The sequence below is a fragment of the Phallusia mammillata genome, chromosome 7, assembly GCF_965637545.1.
Source record: "Phallusia mammillata chromosome 7, kaPhaMamm4.hap1.1, whole genome shotgun sequence".
Taxonomy (NCBI): Eukaryota; Metazoa; Chordata; class Ascidiacea; order Phlebobranchia; family Ascidiidae; genus Phallusia; species Phallusia mammillata.
In genome coordinates this window covers 14,178,929-14,204,603 of record NC_137258.1, presented here as the reverse complement: position 1 = coordinate 14,204,603, position 25,675 = coordinate 14,178,929, and the positions used below count along the sequence as shown (strand labels likewise).

General features: G+C 34.6%; 1 protein-coding gene across 1 annotated transcript; it reads right to left on the bottom strand.

The window, feature by feature from the left end:
- Positions 1-377: 377 nt before the first annotated feature.
- Positions 378-16,887, bottom strand: LOC145239134 (protein TBATA-like). The gene is made up of 10 exons (XM_080102418.1): positions 16,757-16,887; positions 15,901-16,058; positions 15,735-15,839; positions 15,550-15,634; positions 12,245-12,363; positions 11,798-11,935; positions 11,643-11,728; positions 6,317-6,431; positions 3,528-3,653; positions 378-689 (listed from the first exon to the last, which is right to left on the bottom strand). The coding sequence occupies exons 1-10, from the start codon at positions 16,783-16,785 to the stop codon at positions 607-609; spliced, it is 1,044 nt and encodes a 347-aa protein (XP_079958544.1). The 5' UTR covers positions 16,786-16,887; the 3' UTR covers positions 378-606.
- Between the last annotated feature and the right edge of the window lie 8,788 nt (positions 16,888-25,675).

Below are 25,675 nucleotides of genomic sequence, written 5' to 3'. Positions count from 1 at the left end.
TATTACTTTTAAATGCAGTCATTAAGGCTGAAAGTCTTCAAGCCGAGTTAATCGTCTATAAAATCAAACAAAACAGGAAGTACAACTACAAGCTCTAAAATTTTAGATGTTGTTTTGTATTTCAGAAACTTTACAAAAATGTTGAATAATGTGACACGAGTGGCATACTAGCTGGCTAAACTAACTGTTAAAATCTATAAAGAAAAGTTACAAACCACACCTTGAGCAAATGTAAATCATGGTTGTTTTTTGTCAAAAGCCATTTACATTGTCTGTGACAAACAACAATATCCTACTCATAAAAAAATTTTGCAGACTTTTCTTGATTTTGTTAGATTGATTTGTAAACATGTGGGTGGTCTAACCATAGAACACAATTAAGAAAAAGCATTTTATTTGGTTCATTAACCTGTATCACCATGCTTTTCTACGACTGCTTACTGCCGCAAAAATAGTAAAACAAACTTGGTACAGTATGCTTAAACTTGCCACCTCATTGCTGACAACACACGATTCCTTGCATTACATACAGAACTGAAGGTAAACGTGACATAGAAAGAAAAGGTAAACAAACTACACACAGGTAAAACATTTTTGACATCATTTTTACATAACTTTTACAACGTTTTGCATCACAGAAGGCATCATTGAATCCACTTTTTCACATTTGGAATTGATGGGATGGTTGCCTGAACAACAGAAACTAAATATTATAATGGTAGAGACAAAAATGCAATTGCAGTAGATTCATGTTTGTTGTTGGTTGAAATGTCACAGTCCAAAAATACTTAGTATACCAGTATATTGTGCTATTATTTTGGATATTGAGGTTATAAATGTGCTATCAAAAGACAAATATTCTCATACGGCACCCATAATTTGTCATGTACAATACACTTGCATAATATGCAAGTTTCATTGGATGCAGGGTTTGTAGGAAATGTTTTGATTTTGACAAACCACTACTTGACTGGCCAAATACTATTTTTTAAATCCAATGCGGTAAATTTTCTTCGAATTGCTTTTTGGTCGTTGGAAAGGGTAAAAAAATTCTAATACCCTTTAGGTAGAACAGTTGGAGGCAATTAGGGGATACTTTTCATTTCAAGTTAAGTTATGATTTACGTTAAAGCACACTTTGCAAGGTTTGCAGTCCAAATAAAAAACATAGATAACTTGCACAGCTTCTATTTTAATACAAATCGAGTGATTTGTTCCATGGACGAAGGTTGTTTACTAATATCATTAAGTGTTTAGTTAAGATGGACATTTTTTGCAAATGTTGCATATTTTGACTGATAGATAAATTGACTTTAAAAAAGGATGAGCGAGTTTTGTACTTAAATCTCAGTCAAAATTAGACTTCAAAAAAATACAGACACACAGGTGGGCCCCTTGGTAAAATACGGACATGTGATACAGTTGGAAAAGCCTATAAGTTTTACAAACCAATTTACATGGGTTAAACCTTTATATTTGGTTAATAAACTTTTAACTAAAATTGCACTTTATTAGTGTGAATAGTATTTGACTGGTCAACCAGATTTTATTTGACGGTCAAATACCCAACCCTAGATTGTACCCTATCATGACTTTTGTCTGTTACCTTTAAGTGTTTTTTGGACCCTAACCAACCTGCTTACAACCTTGTGGGCCAAATTATTAAACCATGACTAAACAGTAAACAGGGTAATTTTTCCCACTTATGGAGTGTTTTTATGTTGGTTAATTTTTTTGTTTAAACCTTGTAGCGTACCCTATTAAAACCCCTTAAGTGATTTTAACTGCATTCAAAGCCTAATATACTAGAATAGGGGATTATATTTGAGCTTGTAAATGTTTGATTTATCACATGTACAATTCGCTGTAATTACAATGTGTATACATTTGTTATCTATATTTAATTGGGTTCTAATTTTTTCTTGGAACTTAACAACATATAGCTGTTTTTGCAAGAGCACTTTTTTCTGTAAAACTGGCTTGTCCAAGAAAAGGTGCTTCAATATTATTCAAATTTACACGCATTTTAGTTAGTTATCCGAATATCCTCCCAAAATTAAACCCTTGATGCCCCATCTACATACCCCCAAAACATAAAACCTTTAATTGCTATACTTACTAAAGTACATGCTCAAGAAGTTTCATACTTTGTGGGTTGGTGATTTTTATTTTTTGTTGGTAGGCTGTATCTTATGTGTGGTTTAAAGTTTTAGCCTGATCTGCTTGTTACCTTTACAGCCCCAATTATGGCAAAATTCTGTAAAAAAAATGTTACCCAAAACCAAGGTGAAAAAATTATTAATGAGTTGTTTCTGTTCACCACAAACAGATTGCAAATTGCAAAACAATTTGTTGTATTTTTGAAGCAAAATAGTGTAATAATCTGTCAGGGTCTGTAATACTATTTGGGTGTTCGAGAAGAAAACTGTTTTAAAACAGGCCTTGGACAACAATATCGAAGTTAAAGATAGAGTTTGGAAACATTTGCCTGTTTTTTTTAAACTGTTTGTGTGAATATACATAGCATTGTAATGTTGCAAAAAATGGACAAAAACTTTCAAGGTTTGGGTTTATCCTTTAAAATAATTTGTCCTTTCAAATCTAAAATATTCACACAGTTTTAATACTGTTTTGAAAATATACAAGCCACCTTTCTAGTTTGGTAAATCTGTTTGAGCCACTCCTCATTGACCAAAACAAAGAAGACACAAAAAAGTAGAGATAAAAAAGAATGAAAACAATATCCAAGACCCATTAAATTTTTTAAAAACCTATCTTCTTCATGGGAAACAAAGTAGGAAAAAGTATGTGTAAATATGGCTGTATGCTAATGTAACTAAAGCGAAAGAATGTGTAAAAGTCTAACAGAAGGGCAAAAATACAGACATATAGCCAATTCTGAAAAGGAAAATGAGCTAATTAAAAATCACTGCCAAAAAACTGCAGCTAAGACACAACAAAAATTGGTCAATACATTTGTCTACACGAAAGATACATGAAGTATCTAAAGTAAAACCGAAGCAAGAGCTGCACCTAACCTTCAGCTGCGTAAAATGACTAGGGACCTACCAAAAGTAGACAATGGGCCATTTACAACAGTATAAAGTAGTCTACAAGGTGTAAAATAAAAAGTTCACTAACAGTGCAATCTTTACGACACCATGACAATGCAGTTTGTAAACAACTTTGACTTTGTAAACAATTTTGACCTATTCTAAAAATTTTGACAAGTCAAAAAATAATCGCCCTGGTGATTATATATGTGAGAAACACATAATTTTGTGACAGAACAAATTAACGATTTTTTGGATGCTTTAGAAAATTATGCTAGGCTAGTTTCTTGCAGTTTGTTTTTTTTGTTTGCCCAACCTAATTCTAACATGATCAACTAGGAAAATTTAAATCTCAGAACTGGATTATATGAGGATAGTGAGAGGTGATTAAACACTCACAGTGTTTTGGCTGTCGCTTTGTATATGTTGTTGGGTAATTGCTGTGAAACATATAGTCAAAAAAACAAAACAAACCTGATTGGCTGGTAGTTGGAATTCTGTCATGGATTTGTGAATGGTTTACTTCTGCCATACTCGGACCATATTTGGTATCTAAACTGTTAAGTGTTGATTCAATAATCTCCAACACAACATTTTTTTCTGAAATAAAAATGGATGAAATAAAGAATGTTCATCGCAAAAAGTAATCTATGTTGGAGCATCAGTTTGGGATCAAGAATTTAGGATTTAACATAAGTCTAGTGTCATTTAATTAATAAAACAACAGTAACTTAAGAAACACTTATGTTTCATTTATTTTCAAAATACTTTGATAAATGATATTAAATGTTTTGTGAAAGCCAGTGCACATTGTATGTTGCAATTTATTTTCTTTATTGAACACACTATTACCTAGTATCTGGAGCTAATTATCAGTGGTTCACAAACTTGGAGTCAAATATTTGATTAAAAAAGACTATTTGGGTAAAATACTGTCTAGACCAGGAGTCTCAAACTTAAACTGTTGTGGGGGCCAAAAACTAACTTTTAAGTAAGTCAGGGGCCACACTATCGATACCGAACAAAACGATTGCAAGATAAAAAAGTAAAATGTTCATTTACGTCATTAGCTACAATAAAAAAAAAAATATTTGTAATATTGTAATAAATAACAAACAGATATACATTGTAGCAAAGTGAAAGAGTAAACTCTGCTATATTACTTTGTGTGAAAACAATGGCCAATGATGACGCAACAATGTATAAAATATGACGCAACAATCGCAATTGCTGATTTTAAAACTGAGCTTGTTCATTCAGCCTGCAAAAACGTTGCATATACCACCAATAGAGAAGGATTGTGTCATGTTAATCCACTGGTCTGACAAGGTATTTCGCCCGAGTAAAACATATAACTTCTAAAAGTTACTACATTTTACAACAAAAATTGCTTATTCACTTTCAGTTTACCACTGTGACCATATGTTTTTCGCCTCTGTAGTTCTTACAGTTGCTTTAAAACAACTACCTTTTCTAAATTTAATGACGAATACAATAGCCCAAATAGATGTAAAAGCAACACGCTCCATTATTCCAATGTCTTCAGCAAATGCTTATCATATAATCAGTGATAACACGTTATATTTGTTATTAAACTTATGAACAGGTTCATGAGGAGTGTACCTTTTCTGAATTTTTTTTTCATTGAAGTTAATTGCACATAACACCCATTAAATAATGCAAGTAGTTAACCATAACTATAATAATGTTTGGTTGCATTTAAAGTTGTTACGATCGACTGTGACGCAACAGAAACTTTTGCTCAGTCAAAGAAAAGGCACATATAACAGCTGTAAATGTTTCATCTACACCAGGGGTGCACAACCTGCGGCTGAGTAGACGATTTTGTGCGGCCGTGAACATGTTTGGTAAAATATATGCACTGGCGGCCGTGACATAAAAACCTCTTTTGCTAAATATTTTAACTTTCAAACTGCATTAAATAGATTTTGTAAGACTGTAAAGAATATTACCAGCCTAGTGACCCTGTGCATCACACTTTATATACGCCTATCGTGTGCAAACAATGCAAATAAACAGTCACCTCTTGCGTCACAATATAGATTATAACGTCATAAATAACTCAGACTGGTCGTCAGACTGTTTAGCACTTTAGTTTAATCTGTGGATCAAGTTTTAAATTACCTGGGCTTTTTGAATGCCATTAAATGGTTTATGTATGTGGGACATGCCCTATTTTCACATAATAAATTTAAAAACAAAAACAAGCAGGTAATTGGCGGCCGTCGGTGAAATAAGAATCTGCGATGCGGCCGTCTTAGAAAAAAGGTTGTGCACCCCTGATCTACACCCTACAAAAACTTTTTTGACAAATGTGCATGGTAAACAATCTGAACAAACCAATAAAGTATCGAGTAAACTGCAATTCTAATCTAATTTATCTTTATGTCCGAAAGCACAAACTCACCTCACCAACAAGACTAAACCGCATCACTGAAACATGTTTTCCAGTTATATTTGGCACTATGACAAAGCGTACCTTTCGTAAGCACTACCTCATGGGCTGTTGTGGCATAATACAGACAACCAGTATTCTATGTTTATTTGTATTTTTTAGGGAAAGAGTACTTTTGGTAATTTAGCTAAAAAACTAATTTTTGACACAAATGTTAAGATGACTGTAAAATTGTCATTTTGTCCTGTAGAACAGTACAAGATAGAATGGCAAGTAATCTAGTCTTACAAAAATAGTTTTACTGTTTCAGCTCAGAATGGCATACTTACACAAATGTACTATATTTACTCGATTATATGCTGCATTTTAAAGAGTAAAAAAAATAATCTAAGCCAACCACCATTGTAAGCTGCTCTTTGTAATGTTAGATATGATTGTTTAAAAAGTCTTGTTTTGTTCAAAGTATGACAGCTATTTGTCTACAATTGTTAGCAGAGCAACTAATTGTACCCAGCAGAGCAGTTGTTGATGTGTAAAGCCAACATGCAAAATAACTGTGAAACAAATTAAAAAAACAGGAGCATAGAAATGATATCAGTGTGATATTTTAATGTAAGCTACACAAACTGTAGGGAAAAAAAGTATAAGCCACTGCTTACAATCAGTATTTACCATACAGTGTTTACACTTAAACACAACTTCAAAACATTTAAATGTCAACAAGTGTAGGTAAGACTAAAAAGCTCCCAGCTGTGCTTGGTCCGTTTAATAATTCTTTGTTTAACTGGAAGCTCATTTATCTTGCATGAAATGAAAATATCTAGTAACAAAGAGTGTAAGCTTTTACCTCTTTCACTGGCAGAGACCAACCATTGCTGAACAGTTTGAATAGAATCTGTTTGCAAAATCTGACAAAGCATTTCCAAAACAACTGTCTCCATATCTGGACATTGAATGATGTGCTGCAACAAAAGTACTGGGTTTTATACCAATAGAGGTTAAATGAATTTTGTTTGTTAAACTTCTATCCCTATTCAGTTAAAGCAGCGGTTCCCAACTTTTCTGGTGCCATGACCACTTAAAACTGTTCCCAAGTTGCGGTGACCCCAAGGATAAAATTAGTAGGCTATATATTGAAATTGACTTCTAAATATCATAAAATGTATTTCTCACTATACTTTCTTTTACTAATACTTGTCTTTTGATGCACCATAGACAGCCTGAAATTTTACAAACTAAATTTTAGTTTAGTTGACTATTAAGTTATAATTTGAGGATAGTGATATTATCGCGAGAACATAAGTTGGCAGGTGCTGACTTGGTGATTGTAATTATGTAAATTATTTTTTTTTTATGTAATACAAGGCAATAATCAGCATATTGTGAAACAATTAGGTTATCAAAAACAGGTCCATGTATTTACTAGTTTACATCTGAATTAACAAACAATGGTGGGAAGGAAAATTGAGCATGGTTCGTTTTTTATTTGTTAAATTAGTCCATGGCCTAAAATGAGTTGGGAGCCACTGCCTTAGGTGACCCCAGGCAAATTGTCAGGCAACCCCAGTTGGGGTCGCGACCCACAGCTTGGGATCCGCTGAGTTAAAGGCTAGTTTGTACACTTTTCATTTGGCAATGGTTTGGGAACAAAATAAGTATGCCACATGTCAAGGTTTATGAAGGCAATGCACTTGCATGTTTAAAGTAAATTGGTACGTAAGGTTTGCCTATTACTTTAATATGCTAAACCAATATTATAAATCGTACTTTTTTTAGATCAAAAAGTGTACATATGAATGGGCAACTACAATGTGTTTATATATGTGACATCCTATTTAATAATTGTTTACATATGATATAAATTTATTTAATAAAAACCCAAATAATAAAAACCCTTTTTTATTTTTTATACGGTCAAATTAAGAAGCCATATTGTAAAACAGATGCATATTTCTGCCCGTTTTCACCATTTGGTGGAAGTGGACAATAACTTCCTCTTTATAACTTAATTCAATACTGTTTCATGAATATGCACATAATAGTTTTGTAGAAAAACAACCATAGCAGGGGGGTAGCAAGTAAACCACTGGATACATGAAACTATGGTTACTTTTGTAGCTACTAAACTAACTATATATCCAAACATAACCAACCAAACTACAAAAATGGGTGAATATGAAGGTGTGCCAGAGTTGGAATACAAAGTATCCAACTTTAAATACCTGATCCATAATATACATGTTTGTATCTATGTGCAAACAGTTTAAACAATTTTTTTTTGTCACCAAATCTGAAAATATTTTGTGTTTGACAATAAAAAGAATGAAAACATTGTTTAGGAAAAGGAAACCAACAAGAAGGATGGCTTAGCACATATTGCCATTGCACATACACTGTGTCACAAATATTCTAGACCGCCCCATGACAATATCCTGTGACCCAGTTCTCAAGCGACGTTATCCTGAAACTGCTGGAAGGTTTACTGTGTGGGTCAATTATTTTTGTTGCGAATGGCCGTTTCACACCATCACTTCTTTTGTTTGTGTTTAATGTTCCAATTTATCAGGTCGCGCTGTTACGGGGTGCTAGTCACCATTGTTTTATCTAAAGGAAATCGTCACGGCATGTTAGCGCCTTTTACCCTTTTCATTGTTGCATCAGCGTTATAAGAGCGCCCATCTAACGATTAGAAAATATAACATGGAATGATATAGACTGGAATAGAGATAACTGCGAAGTAGTGCTGGATTGTTTGTTTGTTGTTTTGATTACGTGTGGTTGGACGTGAATAAATGTAAAAGGAAAAGGTTTTCTGCCGATCAGAGTACACATGCGTTAGTTGTTAAGGAACTTCCGATAGTCAGTCCCAAACTTTTGCGTACCTGTGAAAACGGAACGTGACACACTGTAACCTACTTCCTAACATATATATATATCCTGAACTTATTTTATAATTGGTCCCATATCAGCTACAGTATTTGATAGCCTAAGTTGTTTCTGCAAGCAGAAACCTATTGGTTCCGCCACACATGCAAAGTTTTAAATAATGCAGTTTAAAAAAATAACTATGAAAATTTTGGTGCTATCAGTTTAAACAGGGCAATAAAAACTGACATATTGCACCAACTGTCAAAATTTCATGCATTTCGGCCAATGTTTAGAAATTACACCCATTTAGGGGTTAATGGGTTAAGAAGTGGGACTCGCATGGGGTTAGAGTGGGGCTCACAGGGTAAAGCACATCAATGAATGATGTATTCTATAAACTGTCTACATTTAATTTAATTCAGGCATTGTTTAAAACAGGGGTGTCAAACATGCAGCTCGCGGGCCTCATGCAACCCTTCAAGAGTTTTTGTTTGGCCTGCGAAATAACTTTTAGAAGTTACATGCTTTGCGGAATACCCTGTCAAACCAGTGAGGTTACATAATACAATCACTATCTATTAGTGGTATATGAAACATTTTAAACAGTAAGATCGAAATAGTCCATCTTTAGAATCAGGAATTGCAATTGTTGCGTCATTGTATGCCTTTTTTACAAAAAAGCAATTAAGCACAGTTGGTTCTTCCACTCTGCTACACTATATATCAGTTTGTTATTTGTTACAATATTGTTTTTTAATGTAGTTAATGGCATTAATGAACATTTTACTTTTTCATCATGCAATTTTGTTGTTGTCATGTTACACTATAACAAAAGTTTTGATAATGCGTCTTTCTTAAAAGTTTGTTTTTTGGCCCTCAAAGTTGTCTGAGTTTGACACCCCTGGTTTAAAAATTCACCAATTTCAGGTAACCAGTGGTGTAAATATTAGGGCTACAGGGTAAAACACAACAATCGACACCTCTAAATGGCAAAATGAACTAACTATCCAAATTTCATCTAATTCGGATGTTGCTCAAAATTTACCCATTTTAGGGGGCTAGTGGGGTGAATACTGGGGCTATGACGTCAAACAAAACGAATGGTACATCCACATGACCAACACTACCATCTGTGAAAGTTTCATCTAAATTCATCAAAGTTATGTTGCCAAAAGTGCATGGACAAACTTCATGGCAAAAAAGAAAAAAAGCAGAAAAAATGAGTAAAATCAAGATGTGTCCCTTTTAGGGAAGGGGGCCCATAATAACATCTAAATTTACACCAACTAAACTTGTAATATGTAGGTTATTTCACATTCAGAACTTTTATGTTTAACAAGGGGTATGTATGTAATACAACATGCATTTGACAAACACAAACAATTTAAATCAGTCAGAGTCACTAGTTTTATTATCACCAGGACACAAAGGCAACATTGCATTTTTTGTAAAAATAATTCACCCAATTTAGTGGAATGGCAGGGTAAATGCTGGAGCTACAAAGTGAAACACAAAAATCAACACTTCTACATGCTATCCAAATTTCATCCGAGACATAGTTCCAAAAAGTCACTCTTTTTATATGGCTAGCAGGGTAAATACTGGGGCTAGTTGATTCAAACAAAACATATGGTATGTCTGCTTGACCATATCTACCATACATAGAAGTTTTATCTATTTCCATCAAACATTTCACTTCAAAAGATGGTGGATGGAAAAACTGCAGGGGAAAAATAAATAAAAACAAACAAACAAATCAAGTAAAATAAAAATGTGTCCCCTTCAGGGAAGGTGACCCACAATTGTCAACAGAAAATGATGGCTTCCAACACATGATTATTATAAGCTAGTAGCAGTGTTGATATGGCACAATTGGTTGCAGAAGAAACTAGAAGGGTGGTTTAGCACATATTACTATTCCACATACACTACAACCTATTTTGGAACATTAATATATTTATATTGGGCCCTATAGTAAACAATGTTTTCCTAATCTTTGTTTGTTTCTGCAAGCGGTAACTGATGGGTCCCCACACATGCTAAGTTGCAAATAATGCAAATAAAAGACAATAAATATTCTGCTTAAATAATCATGCTATATGAGGAACAAACTATCCAAATCTCATCCCATTCAGACTTTGTTTGAAAAAAATTCACCCATTTTAGGGGTTAGTGGAGTAAATGGTGGGGCTACAGGGTAAAACTTACAATCAACAGCTAAAAATTATTCATCCAAAATTTCATCCAATTTCGACATTGTTTACAAATTTACAAAGGTGTTTTGAGCAATATTCATCACTAACCACTGACATCATAACCCCCTTACTGTAAAAATGTCTCTGGTTGCAGCTTATCATTTATTGGCTCTATGCTTTTACGTCTCTGGTTGCCTTTTTGCACTATCACACCACAGAAACCTTTTGTTTTTGGTGCCCAGCAACATACAAAAACGTTTTACACTTTGGGGGGCTAGTGAAGTAAATACTAGGGTTGTCGAGTACAATGAAACAGATGGCACATCTACAAAACTATATCTACCACCTGTAACAGTTTCATCCAAATCCACCAAAGAGTTCATGGACAAACTTCACCGGAGAAAAAAGAAAAAACATAGTGAGATCAAAATGCGCCCCCTTGCAGGAAAGAAGACCCACAAAAACCATATTTATAGAACATATGCTCAGCATTCAAGCATGTTTGACAATAGTAACAACTTCTCCCAGAAACCGACATTGTTTCACAAACATTTAGCCAACCGAAAAACCAAGCAAGCAATAACCATTAGAACAACTTTTAAACAGTTTAAGTGACATCCCATATGTTTTTGTCAAAGATAACTGTTTTTTCAGTCAAACTACATTATGAGCTTATTCTACATGAAAAAAAATGACCTAAAACAAAAAATGACAACATACATTCACAGTATTAGCACTACTATAATATGGCAAGAAAATTACCAGCAACAAACACAAATGAGTAAAGTTTTTATCACCTGTTTCAGATTCATGCAACTAACTACCTGAGAAAGGAACTATATATGCCAATACAGCTTTTTTCAGAAAGAACAAATTTTCGGGCAAAAACCATTTAATGAATGGAAGGATGGACTTAACAACAGATAAATGGTGCACAACCATGATTACAACAATATCAATAATTTCCAGATATAAACCAATGTTGATAGTCACTACCATTAGTGAGAGAGTGACAGATTTGTTTAAATTGTAATGTCATCTTAACATGATCCAATACAAAGTTTGTTAAACTTTATTTATTGATGTAACATTAAGTTATTGTTCCCATACTGAAAAGGGCATTGAAGACATCATATGTTTACTTGATCCTCTGCTGGAGCTCCGTGACACAGGTGGCAAGATTCGACCAGTTTCCTCTGCAAATATGTAAATGTTTGAAATAAATTGGATGGTTAATAATGAAACTACATAGTCAAAAGCATTACCAGAATAAATAGTTTGTCTGGCAGGTATTGTTGGTTTTACAAGGTGATTAGAATGGTGTTTTTCAGTTTCATGAGACACCAAGCCAGCTTTAATACATAATTCTCTGAGTTCATCTCTCCAAGAGTCTGTTACTGGAACTAAAAACAAATACTTTTCCAAACTGCTACAGCAAAATTCATGGTTTTAGAAGGGGCACATTGCTTTGCAGTTAACGAAAAGTAAAAAATATTTTTGCTGAAATAAATTACCTACAATTTTACATTTGGCTGATTAGTACATAAAATGACTAAAATAAATTTTTACAGTGTCGTTGTTGTTTTCCTTTTAAAACCTTTGTATGTTGCATTGTATAATGTTTCATGCAATCTTTTTTCCCCGCAAATGCATAAATTAGAGGTGTTTACTCGACTAATCAGTAAAATTCTATTTTACCTTCCTATTCTTACCTATTCCAATTCTTGGTAGTGCCTTTTCTTTAAAAGGATAGTGTTGAAATCCATGCAGGGTGTTTGTGTATAAACCTGCATCATAAGGAAGTGCACCAGGTGATCTTGGTGTAGCATTCCTAAAATTAGCATCATTGGGTCACAAATTGCATTCAGCCAAAACATATACAATTTTTGATTTGCAAAATTACCAACTTTTTTGTTGAACTAAGTGAAACATGATAAAGTTGACCCAAATTTATGTCACCAACCCCCAAATTACCCAAGCCCAAGATTTTAGGTATTTTATGAATTCCAACCTGTTTTTTACAATTGGTCAAAAAAACAAATATTTGTGTGAACTCACAGGGTTAAATGTTTTTCTTGAAATCAGAAGGCAACAATAATATGACCAGTGTTAAATGTCATAAAATGCTAAAGAAATCATCTTTTTCTATTGCTATATTTTACAACATATATTCCCCACACTTATTTTATAATGGGTTCCACGAACTGTTAAAACAGTGGTTCCTAACCTTTTTGTAGTCACGGACCCCTTTAATAAATTTTATAGGTCCGCGGACCCTGAAGTAATTTAGTCTTGTTATGTTTTTCGTTAACTGCATTATATTTTCGCTTTTTCGGGCAGAATTTTAATCAACGGCCACAGTCCTTAAATCTCATTCTCAAGTTCTGTATTGTAGCAGTCAATGCAACAAAGAAATACAGTTTCTGGTGCACAATACTTAAAACAAAGCAATATACACTAAAAGTTATATTGTTCATGTGTGTTGTGATGTCATAATGGAGGTAACAATCACACAAAAAGTAAGTTTTCTTGATCCAAAGGTTTAATAACAGTCTGCACTTATATGTGGGATGGTAAAAACGGTTTGGAAACTTAAAAATATTGTACTGTTGGTAAATGGCCAAGAATATTTGCCTCTACGGACCCCCTAAAACCATCTTACAGACCCCTTGGGGGTCTGTGAACCCCAGGTTGGGAACCACTGTGTTCAAATGTCATCCAATTTAAACATGTTTGAAAATTTTTACCTATTTTATGGGTTATTGGGGTCAATGGTTGGGCTACAGAGTAAAACACATTAATCGACACCCCAAAATGGTGGATTCTATAAATTGCCAAAATTGTATCCCAATTGGACATTGTTTGAAAAGTTCACCTATTTTAGGGGTTTAGTGGGGCAACCGATGGGGTTCGACACTTAGCCTAACAACATGTGAATCCACAATGACCCAATCAATTGTCCAGTAAAATTTTGTCCCAATTGGTCAAAGTTTTTGACCACTGGAGCTGTTTTGAGCAACAACTGTTAATGTAAACATTCCACGCCAAAAGTGCAGGGTTGGGTAACAAGTCCTATTAGTCAAGGCTCATGTCAAGTGAGGTTTGAGTCTGAAGTTAAGACAAGCCATTAGGGGTTCGAGTCAAGGCAAGTCTTAAATAGTTCTTGAAAGGAAGTTTTTAAAGGTTTGGATAGTTATTCTTTTGGAATGGTTCATCGCAATTATTTTTACCATAAAACTGACACTACTTTATTGCAGCGAACATAATCCATCAGCTCTTTGAGCAAAATTAGTCATGCAGTGCTTAGTGATTAACAATAACGTTTCTCCCAATTCATATTTAACTTATGTATTGCTTCTGGAGTATATGTGTAAAAACTAAATAAGCTACTGTATATACTCGCGGATAGGTCGCAACTTTTTCCTTATATTTTTTGCACAAAAATATAGGTGCGACCAATCCGCTTGACAAAAGTGCAAATCGCCACCAAGTCGGAACAAAATTGAAAGTTTTCGGCTATTGCAAATACCGTATTTTCCGGCTAATAAGCCAATTTTCAGGACCTTACGTTTTCGACCTAATTTTCTGGGGTCGGCTTATTGGGCGGATATAACGTATTTATTCGAGTATAACGCGCAAAATTTTATACTAATTTTCTATAAAAAATTAAGGGTGTGCATTATAGATGCGAATTGTTGTGGAAATGTGCTATTGCCACTGTGGTTGTATCGAAAACGGGTGCATGCGCGCGTGCACGAACATACCAATGTGAGACAGTTTCATGAGCGCACACGCACATGCGACCGCTCAGCAAGCGTTGGATTTTGCCTCTTTGTTGACATATTTTTATTACATTAAACCCTACAAAAAATAGGAAGTTATCTATGGAAAAAAGCTAGGGAACGGGCCTTTTTAAATCCCTAGATTTTTAGTGCGACTTATGTGCGAATCAACTCTAAATTAAACTTTTTTAACACAAAACTAATAGTGCGATGTGGTGGCGCGACATATCGGCGAGTATATACGGTATGTTGTGACAAAAAAACATTCTTAACTGTGTCCTTGCATTACCTACAAGTTCACCTTTAGTCATCATAAATGCAGCCTACTTGTCAATGACTGTCTAATGACTTTTTATTGCGTCTTTGGAAAACTTCTAGTTTTTTACCTTCATGTTAATCAACAACGTTTGCTTGAATGTACAAAACCGTAGAATCGTTTAAATCACTTTTAAAATAAAAAAACCTTGGCCAAAAAGGAAAACACACATGCTAACTTATTAAAACCACATAGCATTACTGCGCTGATGTCTAATCATAAAAAAGACTGTCTCATAAAACGCCTGTCCGTGTATCAAGCAGCATTAAATCGCCGTAATTGTAACCAGTGAATTACTCCCTTGGGCTTTCCAATGTCCGCATATTATGGGCTGTAATTGTAACCATTTGGCCATTGAGCCAAGATTTTAAACACTAAATAAAAAGAGTAATCCAAAGTTTTTTTTAAATTTTAGCACATAGTATAGGCAGGGGTAAAAATAGGTGAATCCAATTAAAAGTTAGAATTTATTTGGAATATTTATTTAGAATACCTTACATTGCACCAACAAACAAAGCATGAAACTCCTAGATCATGTGCTTTGTCAGTACAGCGATTTCAAAACTTTTATGTTTTGGGGGCCTGTGGGTGAACCCTTGGGTCATTCAGGATCAAACTTGAGGAGGATCAAGTATGGATTATTAACTAACATCTATGTAAATTTGTATAAATTTAAAGCACTCTTTCTTAACCAAATGAATGTTACAAACCAGCGTTAGACAGAAAAAAATACAGACAAAAACAATATGTGTCCCCTTCAGGGAAGGAGACCCATAATGAAACATGTCAATTGACACTCATTAAACAAAAAATGTACAACAACGTGAAATCTTTAAGAGTTCTTTAAAAGTCAATGCACGCAATGTCATTGTCTTGATTCTTGTTATCTACCAAACATCTCTTCTGGGCCCATAACTACCTTTTGCCGAACCGCCTGTAACTAATTTGAGGAATTTGGAATGGGTTGTGATCATTCACAGCACAAATAGGAATTCCATTTAAACCTAAAAAAAGTTGGAAAAACAATAAAAATATTCTGCCAATGGACACAGAATTCACTTATTTACAAGTTACATACAGAAGTTTAGCACTTTTGTAACGCACCTTTTATATGCCGAACTCTTGTTGGATGAGGATTGTGCCTAGAAAAGAATGAAGCTTGACTGTATGCTCCAAATCGCATGCCAATTTTTCCATCATTGAAATGTCCTAATAAATATGCCTTACATCACATGTTCTTTTACAGTACTTAATAAACAGGTTTACTTGCCTGAAACAGTTTTCGGTCTTGGTGTTTCAATCTGTGAATGCAATGGTGGAAGAGCAGATAAACTTCTGGGCTCTTTCATATTTTCATGTTTGGCAAAAACGTCACCAATTGGACCACGTACAACCAAGGGGCCATTTGTAGTTTTAAAAACACTGAAACTAAAAACATGGTACTTACCTTTGGTTTTTTTAAATTATGTTACTAAACTATCAGTTATAGTTATCATCATCTCTTGTCACAATGTACACTCTTGGCAGCTTATCATTTATTGGCTTGATGCTTTAACATGTTGCAAACACATGTGATGCATGACAACACCTAAGCAGTGCTGTAAGCGCCGGCATAGTTATAAGAGAGTGATTTACTTTGTTTTGGACCTTTAAATAGGGAGAATACATATTTTTTGACATGACCAATCTTCATAACAGGCTTCTTTTGGCTACTGTTTATACAAATCTGGATAATTAGAAATACTCGGTCCCTATCATATTTTTATCATCAAAAAGAGGAAACATTGTTGACAAAGATTATTAACAGATAGTTTTGGGTCCAAAAGTATAAAAGCATGAGATACTTCATGAACTCTAGGCAGTCAACTTACATGTTTCAGTTTAGATAAAGATTAAGTTATTAATTAGATCTTATTTACAGTTATTACAACTCAAACTAAACATGTTTGTCATGTTAGGGGAATAAGGGTAACAATTGGGTATACTTTCTTGTCTTCCAAGGACAACTTGTTTGTTTTTTTTGTTATAAATTAAGACACATCCTTTAAAAGAGCCCTAGCCATTAACCATAAAATCAATACTTACAAGAAAACATCTTAAATTTAGCTACAGAGTAAGATTGTTACCTTGATCCAGGTCTTTCTTTTCCAGACATTTTTGCTTTTTGTAACACAAATTTTAGGTCAACAACATTACTGTGCTTATATTTATGCAACAACAAACTCAAGCCTAGTATCTGCTCATAGCGATTTAGACAAAAACATCAACATTTACATGTAACAACATTGTGACAGGTGGCTTTCTAATATATTTCAATTTTATATATTCTATTACCTTTTTACCAATTTACCATACACATTATTTGATCTACACATATGAATGTTTTTGCAAGCAAAAACGAATGGGTCCCCACATGCATGTTTGTGCAGATTTACGGTAAACAAATGTTGCAGTTATTTTTAGATTTTTAAGGACAAAATATTAGAAAGCATTAACCCAACTTTAAAAGTTTTGTCCGTATTTTTTTGCATATATTTACACAAAAACAGTAAAAAAGAATGGAAAAATACTTTCAATTCAATCTCCTGCTTTGACCTTGATATTGTCGTCCAGTTTGAAACATAAATTTTCCTAGAAAGCCCTAACTGTTGTATTACTGACACTATAAGTTAAAAAGCAATTTGCTACAAAGCAATACATAACAACTTGTTTTTCACTTCGCAAACAAATACCATTGACATGTAGTAACCTTTGCAGACGACGAACGACCGTTTAATGACCTTTTGACACCATTTCAATAGCTTGAATTGATTTGTCAAAAATAAAGAAGCTACGCGTTGACAAAAAATCGTTCTTAACTGTGTAGTAAAAATACAAGCTGACAACGAGAATTTGAAGACGTGGCTTTCGAAAAAGTTAAGTTTGTTTTTTCACCTTTATGTGGATCAACAAAGTTTTACCTGACATAAATGAAATCCAAGCACGTTTATCGAGTTTAAATTATGGACCTTCTAAATTATGTCGCCAAAACTGAAAAATGCGCGTGAAAACTTAATAAAATGACATAGCATTGCTGCCTAAAAACAGCTAATTTCTAATCACCGAAACGACTGTCTCGTAAAACATCTGTCCGGATCAAGCTGAGCACTCCTGCTCTACATTAAACCGCCTTAATCGTAAACCGTCTAATCGTTGAGACTACTATCTGACTGACAGTGTACACATAATATGGGCTGTAAAGGTAACTATTTGACCGATTAAGGCAAATATTTAATCACTAAACGTAAAACCTACTGGATACAATTGTTTAAATTTCAGCACAATAGGGCTTGTATTTCTGGCCTAAAACTAAAACCGATTAGTTCGGGGTTTTAAGGGGTGAATCCAATAAAAAGTTACAAAATTCGTTAGAATACCTTTTGCACCAACCTACAAAGCAACTCCCAGATTAAGTACTTTAGTCAGTACCGCCGTTTTAATTTTTTTGTTTTGGCAGGGCCTGTGTTTGTTTATTTTTATTTTTTCTTAACAACTGGACAATTTTCTTAACAAATGGCCACAGTCGGAATTTGCGATACCTATAAAACAGATTGTGATTAACAGCTATACAATTAAACAATTTGTCTGTCATTGCAATTGATACATACTATTTAATTGTTCTTTACATATATAATTTACCATACTTACAACCAGACATGGGGCAATTCGTATTCGTCATTCGTATTCAAATGCATTCGAATACAGGTTTTTCCACCTTCGTGCTGTATTCGAATGATTTTGGCTTTCGTTCGATAGTGCATGAATACAATTCGAATAGTTGATGTTATCTTTTGAACCAACAATTCATGAATATAAAAGCTTAAGTAAATTTATTCGAATTCAATTCGAATTGTTCTAGGTTTTTGCCAACCTAAGAATTTGCAAATTCGAATACACGATATTTTTTACGAATACAATTCGAATTGTTGTCAGCCTGTTTCTACGTAACAATTCGCAAAATCGAATACATGACTACATTTTTACGAATACAATTCGAATTGTCGATTACCTCCAGACTAGGAGTAGTCGAGAATATTTTGCTATATATTGTTGCCAAATAGATTCGAATACAATTCAAATTGGCAGTGAATGTGACCTGGTTTGACAAGTTTTTGATTATGTTATGAAACAATGACACATATAAGTTTAATTGTGACGTTACATAAATGGAATTGTGTTACAAAGCTTGCAACATTGGGTTGTTCTCAGCACATGACAGGTGTAGCGTGTTCATGAAGCAAACATCTCATGTAAATTTGGTGAAATTTATATAACGTAGACTTAAATCAGTCAAGCTGAGGTGGCAAACAAAGCTCGTTGGTTTATATTTTTACCAATAAATTTGCAATTCATAAACCCATGTTACTTTTCGATCGAATACCTTTTAAGTTTCGGGGCGCTTTTATTTTCCGCCCCTGCAAATATCCGAATCGGTGCATTCAAATGCTATTCGAATTGTTTGCTTCTTACTACAACTGAACAATTCGTGAATACAAATAACTAGAACTATTAATTCGAATACAATTTGAATTGCTACTTCTCAAAAAGTACGAAGTATTCATGAATACGAATACATGCTTGGGGTTATTCGAATAGTATTCGAATTACACGTTGTTGTTTTTTGGTCAACTATTCATGAATACTAATACTTGACACGTTTTATTCGAATACAATTCGAGTTGCTGCCACCTTAACATTACGAAACAATTCGTGAATATGAATACTTGACTCGCATTATTCGAATACAATTCGAATTGTCGAACTTTAAAAAGTGCGTAGAATTCATGAATACGAATACATGCCTTGGTTTATTCGAATAGTATTCGAATTACTTGTCGTTGTAGTTTGGTCAACAATTCATGAATACAAATACTTGACTCGTTTTATTCGAATACCATTCGAATTGCTGTCACTCAAAAATTACCAAAGTATTCATGAATTCGTATGCAGTCATGCAGGTATTCGTAAAGTATTCGAATACAGGACGCGTGTATTCGACCCCATGTCTGCTTACAACAGATGTATTTTTTTACCTAATTTTTGTTGGGCTACCTTCATACAGCATTTAAAAACACAATTGTATCTACAACAGAAAGGAATGTGCCACCACACACGGTCACATGAAAATTGTTATTGATATTAATAAGGTGCAGTTGTTACAGTGCTTGAAAAAACGAATTGGAAGAAAGTAGGGATTGCATTTCTGAAATTCAACCCAATCTTCATGCCTTCTTGGCGACATTACTTCACACCTTTACTTAACATAATGTTTAATTGACAAAGAACAAAAAACACTAAAGATAAATTCAGTGTGAAAGCTTTTGAGAACAACTACTATTCTATAGTTCAAACTGCAACAAATTGTTTTAACCACTTTTCCCATTAGATATATATATGTGGACTTCGTAACCCCAAATATAATTGCAATGACCAATACCCTTCAAAATGTAATACAACTACTTATGAATCTGGTTTATTACATAGCCTGTTTGTTAGAAGAACAGCTGTTAATATCATAGTCTTCTATTCATTAAGAAAATTGTCTGCTTAATTGCATAATCCAGACCATCCCACAGATTTGAACAAAGTAAGTAATAAACCAGAAAGGGGATTTTTATCTAAATGTCACACCATCGAATGTTTTTTTCTCCAAATATAGACTGCAGATTAAGTATTAAGAGATATAAATGTATGTATGGCATGTTGTTGCTTCTGTGGGTTACAATTTTAGAGCAAGCTTTTTCTCTTTTTTTCTCTTGCCCACTCCTTTGTTATAAAGTGACAAACTCCTTTAAAAGTGTTGTGAACAGAAAACATTGATCGCAAAATCTGCTTTTATATAAATATGTTGACTAAAAGCAAGTATTGAGACAAAAGATACAACACTATTACCATAAAGATGGTGTCACGAATGTATGTTGTGCACTGTCTGTTTATAGTCTTTCTTAAAGCAAATTCCCCTATTCACCACCCAACGATGCTTAGGAAACGTGATACAACATCCTTTGTTGCGTTTTGGCTTTAATCTACTTCTAAGACAGTAGTTAAAGGAAGAGTGAATTAGCATTTGTTGTGTTTAACACGAAACTTTACTTTGTAAAATCTTCGAGAGTTTCAGAGAAATTATTGGTGAGAAAACAAGGCTATAGAAATATTCTTTTTTTGCTTTGTTGTCCAAACATTTCACTGCTCTGAAAAACGTGTTAAAATGAAAGGTGGGCAAAAAACAGTAACGAAACCTATCAAACAAACACGACTACAAAAGACATGGAGAGAAGAAGACACAAGAAAACATTGTGGATTGCTCAACCAGCATTTGAAATAACTTGTCCAACATTTCTCATTTAGGGAGTATTCATCAGGGTGATGGCATATTAGATATTACCCAATGTAAGCATTCTCATGGCACCAAACCAGGTTTGCCAGACAGGATATGGATAAAATTTTGAGTTTGGTTAAATTTTCGTAACCCCTTTTCAAGCAATTTGTGAAACCACAGAATTGAGAGCAGTTTGTAAATTCACAGACAAAATTAAGACATTGGATTATGTACAATCAACTGCTTTGTTACTTGTAATGGAATAAAGGTGCATTGATCTTACAGCAAGGTAGTAAGGTTAACTCTGGGCTGTATCACGGAAATTTCTCTGGAAACCCTTAATGAACCATAGACTATTTAAATAGTAATGTAAGACATGAATGAAGGTCAGTCAATCAAAGAGAATCAATTAGGACTAAGCACATTAGTTCAAACAAAAACACACGCTGCCCTTTCATTTCTGCTTTCTTTTAAAATTTTCCTTTATATTAACTTGTATCCCGGATGCCTATATGCCGGACCGCTACGGAAAGCATTTTTGACTTCGTTTTAACTTAACTGTTTGCGAGTGCAAAATTTTCCAACTGACTATGTATGCTGTAACACCTCAATTTTGAGACTGTTACTTGTTAGATATTCTGTATTGGAGTTTTCATTTTACGACAAACGGTGGTCGCTGTAGAAATACCAACACTGACAAGTGAAAGTGAATAGCGTACAAGCGTTGCTATGTTAGAACCATTATCAACCACAAACTACCACGGAACTACTGAAACACGTAAATCGTTCAGCAGTTAAATAGGGGGAACTAAGTTTTCAAAAAATATATTTTCAGAACTAAATTTTAAAGTTGGATTTATTGATCTCTAGATTAAAATACCTTACCCTAACTGCAATAGCCTAGGCCTATACTAGGTTTGCCATACGTCAGGATTTCCCTTGACATGTCAGGGAATTCAGTGTTTTAATCTGCGCCAGGGAGAAATGTTAAAATGTAAAAGTCCGGAATTTAAGAAAATATGTACCAACGGAGAAAGTTTCTAGTAGTTAGCCACGACTGCGTCTATGCCATGAAACCATAAGTACACTATGATGAAACGTAGAGGTAAACTGGCGACGCGCAGGTCAACGCACAAGGTTACGATTTCGTTTGGCAGTGTGTGTGCGCGCGTAACAATGCCTATTTGTTACTAGTTGTCTAAAAATACGCGTTAAATACAGAAATAAAAACACGCTTCTTTTGTCGCCGAATTGGGCTACTTTGGACGCCGAGTTGCGGGCTTTTTTTATGAGTTGCGGGTTGCGCCTTTTTGGGCGGGTTTGTGAATGGCATTTTCTACCGTATGATGAGTAATGATTGCATTATTATTGTGACGTCGAAAACCTTGTAAGTCAATTTTGACAAAAGAACTAATGAAACTGCCCATAGCGTCGGAGATTTAACATCCAGCTGAGCAAAGGAATGCTTTCAGCCCACGCAATGCAACGTTCATTTTTCAAACAAAGAAATTTAATAAACGCCTCCGTTGTTGCCACGTAATAAGAATTGTCTCTTGGCAAAACTTATTGTTTTAAAGGTCATCTTACTTTGTTAATAATGCGAAACATGTTTGTTTTAAAGTGGAGATTAAAAAACAGCATGAAAAGTGGGTAAACAGAGCGTGTTCAATAAAGTGTCACTGGAAACAGTTCAAACTCAATTTTAAAATGAACAAAAATTAAATCTGAAAAGGAGAAACCTGAATAATTGTCACACAAATAGGTAAAAATAATGAAAACCAATTGCATTTCAGGTATTTGTAAAATTGGGCTGCTTTTGACGGGTAAAGTTGCGCTTTTCCGCAATTTGACCTGGCAACACTGGCATTCAGTGCTACATGGAAACGTGGAAAGTTTCATTTGCTTTCATTGCTGACAAAAATGGTTTGCCAAGAAGCCTACGCAAAAAGTTCAGGGTTGCCATCGACATGGACCCTAAGACCACCGAAAATTATTTTTTATACGAAACGAAACAAACGTTTTTGAACAAATCTTTGCATTTATGCGAGCCATGACATATCACACAGGTCATTTCTTTTAGCAGGAACAATCTGTTCCAGCGACTCCTTGGTTCGTACAAAATACTTCGTGCATCTTAGTACGACAGCTCAGCCCTTGGTTTACTTTTACTTGTAGCAGGGATTTGACTTGTAATTGTTGAAAATAAGACAAAATAAGGACTCAAGTCAAAAACAAGGACATTTCTTAGAAATAAGGACAATATGTTTTTGTAACACATTGCCCTTCAAAATAAGCACAATTAAAATCTTATAAATAAGGACGGTATGGCAACCAGTGTTGCCAGGTTGCGCTTTAGTCGCCGAATTGGGCTACTTTGGACGTCGAGTTCACTGATCTCTATAAACACTGGATTGCGCTACTCCGTTGGCATATTTCCAAAATGTTTCCGAATTCGAACCACAGGGCTTTTTAAGCCAATCACAAAGGCGGGTTTTCCCGGGTCATGTGACTTTTTAACCAATCAGCCTAGTCGACTCATTGAACCTGTATCGGACCTTGGACTTTTTAATTCAAAACATTTTAATTCGTATAATTGTCGTGTCATATTGTCCCGGTCAAACTCGGTCAAACCTCACCTTTTTTCTACACAAAAGCTTGACCGGCTTTTAAACCTGTTTTCTAATCACCACGCTGGTCATATACTGGCTTAAGGCTATTGTTGTATCGCTTTTAACGTGTTAACAAGAACCACGTCTAAATTAACCTCCAGCCATGTTATATGTGACACTTCTGTAAAGCAATTTAAAGAATAATTGCGGTTTAGAACTTAGTTAATCTTCTCGGGCGTACGTTTTTACAGCTCAGCTTGCATAACAACATTTGACCTGAGCGCTATAAAGACCGACGTGTTTCAAACTAAAAATCAGTTACCTAGAGTTACCTTAAGTTACCAAGAGTGACTAGAGTACGCATTAGAATTGATGTCTCACAGTTGATTCGTGCGCGGTGACTTTTGTGTTGCGAGTTTAGCCGCAAGAGGCGCTTTCGTGGCATGCTTTATTGAAATATAATGTGGGAACGTTAAATCAGTTTGCGTCTTTTTAGGTTTGTTTCGACAGTGATAGTTTGTTTGTTTGTTTATTAGAGTCAGATACACGGAGTGTTTAATTGTCTACCCACTGGGTCAGTACAAACCAATCTCACAACAGCTTGCGTAGTAACCAGTCAATCTGCCTCGAGTTACAATATTTGAAAGTTAAGGTTGTGCTTGGTTTTATAATTGTATTACTAAAATATAAGCATTTTAAAAGGCATTTTTAATAATTAATTATAAGCTTTCTTGTAAATAATCATCTGATATTGTTAAGTGGATTCCCTGCAGCAAATGGTGGAACTTGGAGAAAAATTAGTAACAAATTTGTGTAGTTTCTATTACTAGCCGGAATGTATACAAAACATTTCTAAACCCTAAAATATTTTGGGGAAACCTTTGAAGTTTTGCCAACATGAAGCTGGTGTATCAAGTTCAACACTTTGTGTCCTGTGTCTATGGATGTTAAGATCAAACTTTACACCAAGTCAACTAAACATCACATAAGTTGGTTTCTACTGGTTTCTAGTTGATTTCTACTCATCCATGTATAATAAGTGTGGCAGTTAACCACAATCACTTGCTTAAAGCTGCCAGAAACCTTGGTTAGCTAAAGATCAGTGAATCTACAAGAAAGATTTTCTTCATGTATTTTTGGCAATGATTGTCAGTGTCTCAAGCATTACAAACCCATGAGACCAAGTTGCTTGTTACAGATGGAATAAGTGCAGTCACTAACAACTAATCCAAACCCCTGCTCTGTGTACTATCTCTGGGATCAGTGGCGTAAATGTAACTTTGGGGCATAAAGTGGTATAAATTTGTTTTGTGCTATACAGAAGTATGCTGAAGAATCTGAGGCTAAGATCCGCTTTGTTATGTTTGTGCCATTGTAAGGCTGATCATGGAAAGAATCCACAAAATGATGTTACAATCTTCTGAGATAGTGTTTTGGGCTTCTACAACCAATCTGGTTCAGACTAATGCCTCACTTACAGTCCTGTTATGTGGTATTCCAATTGGGGATGTATCAGGGATCAGCACCTCAGAAGCAAATGTATGCAGGCGTTGCATTGGGTCAGGAGCAGGCACCATCTGTGGAATTCTTTGGTGATTTGGCCACTACACATCAACATAAGATCATGGTGGCTGTTCAAATGCCATGGAAATCAATCCAACCACTTCATTGTCTGATAGCATTGCTGGGCCATCACATAAACCAGACTACACTGCAGAGAACTTTTCTTAAATTTAATAGTGTTCTGAGTTTATAAAGACCAAGCACTCTAGTGACTTTAATTAAAAGGAAACTAAAAAAGCATTAGAAAGGTTTAAGAACTCTGTCTCTTCTGCTCATTTCGTTGCACAAATAAGATCAGCACTTCATTCATTTGGAAGAAACTCAATTGGTAACCGCAATGCTGGGAGCAAAATACATTGTTTTTTTGGTACTGACATTAAAATTATATATTTTGTTGGTATGGGAGGTACAAAAAATCATTTCCTTTTGTGTTTTACTTTTTTTCCTGCTGCTTTTCCATGTATTTTTGTATAAATTGTTAAAGGGTCTTAGATAAAATTGTTACTGTTGGTAGA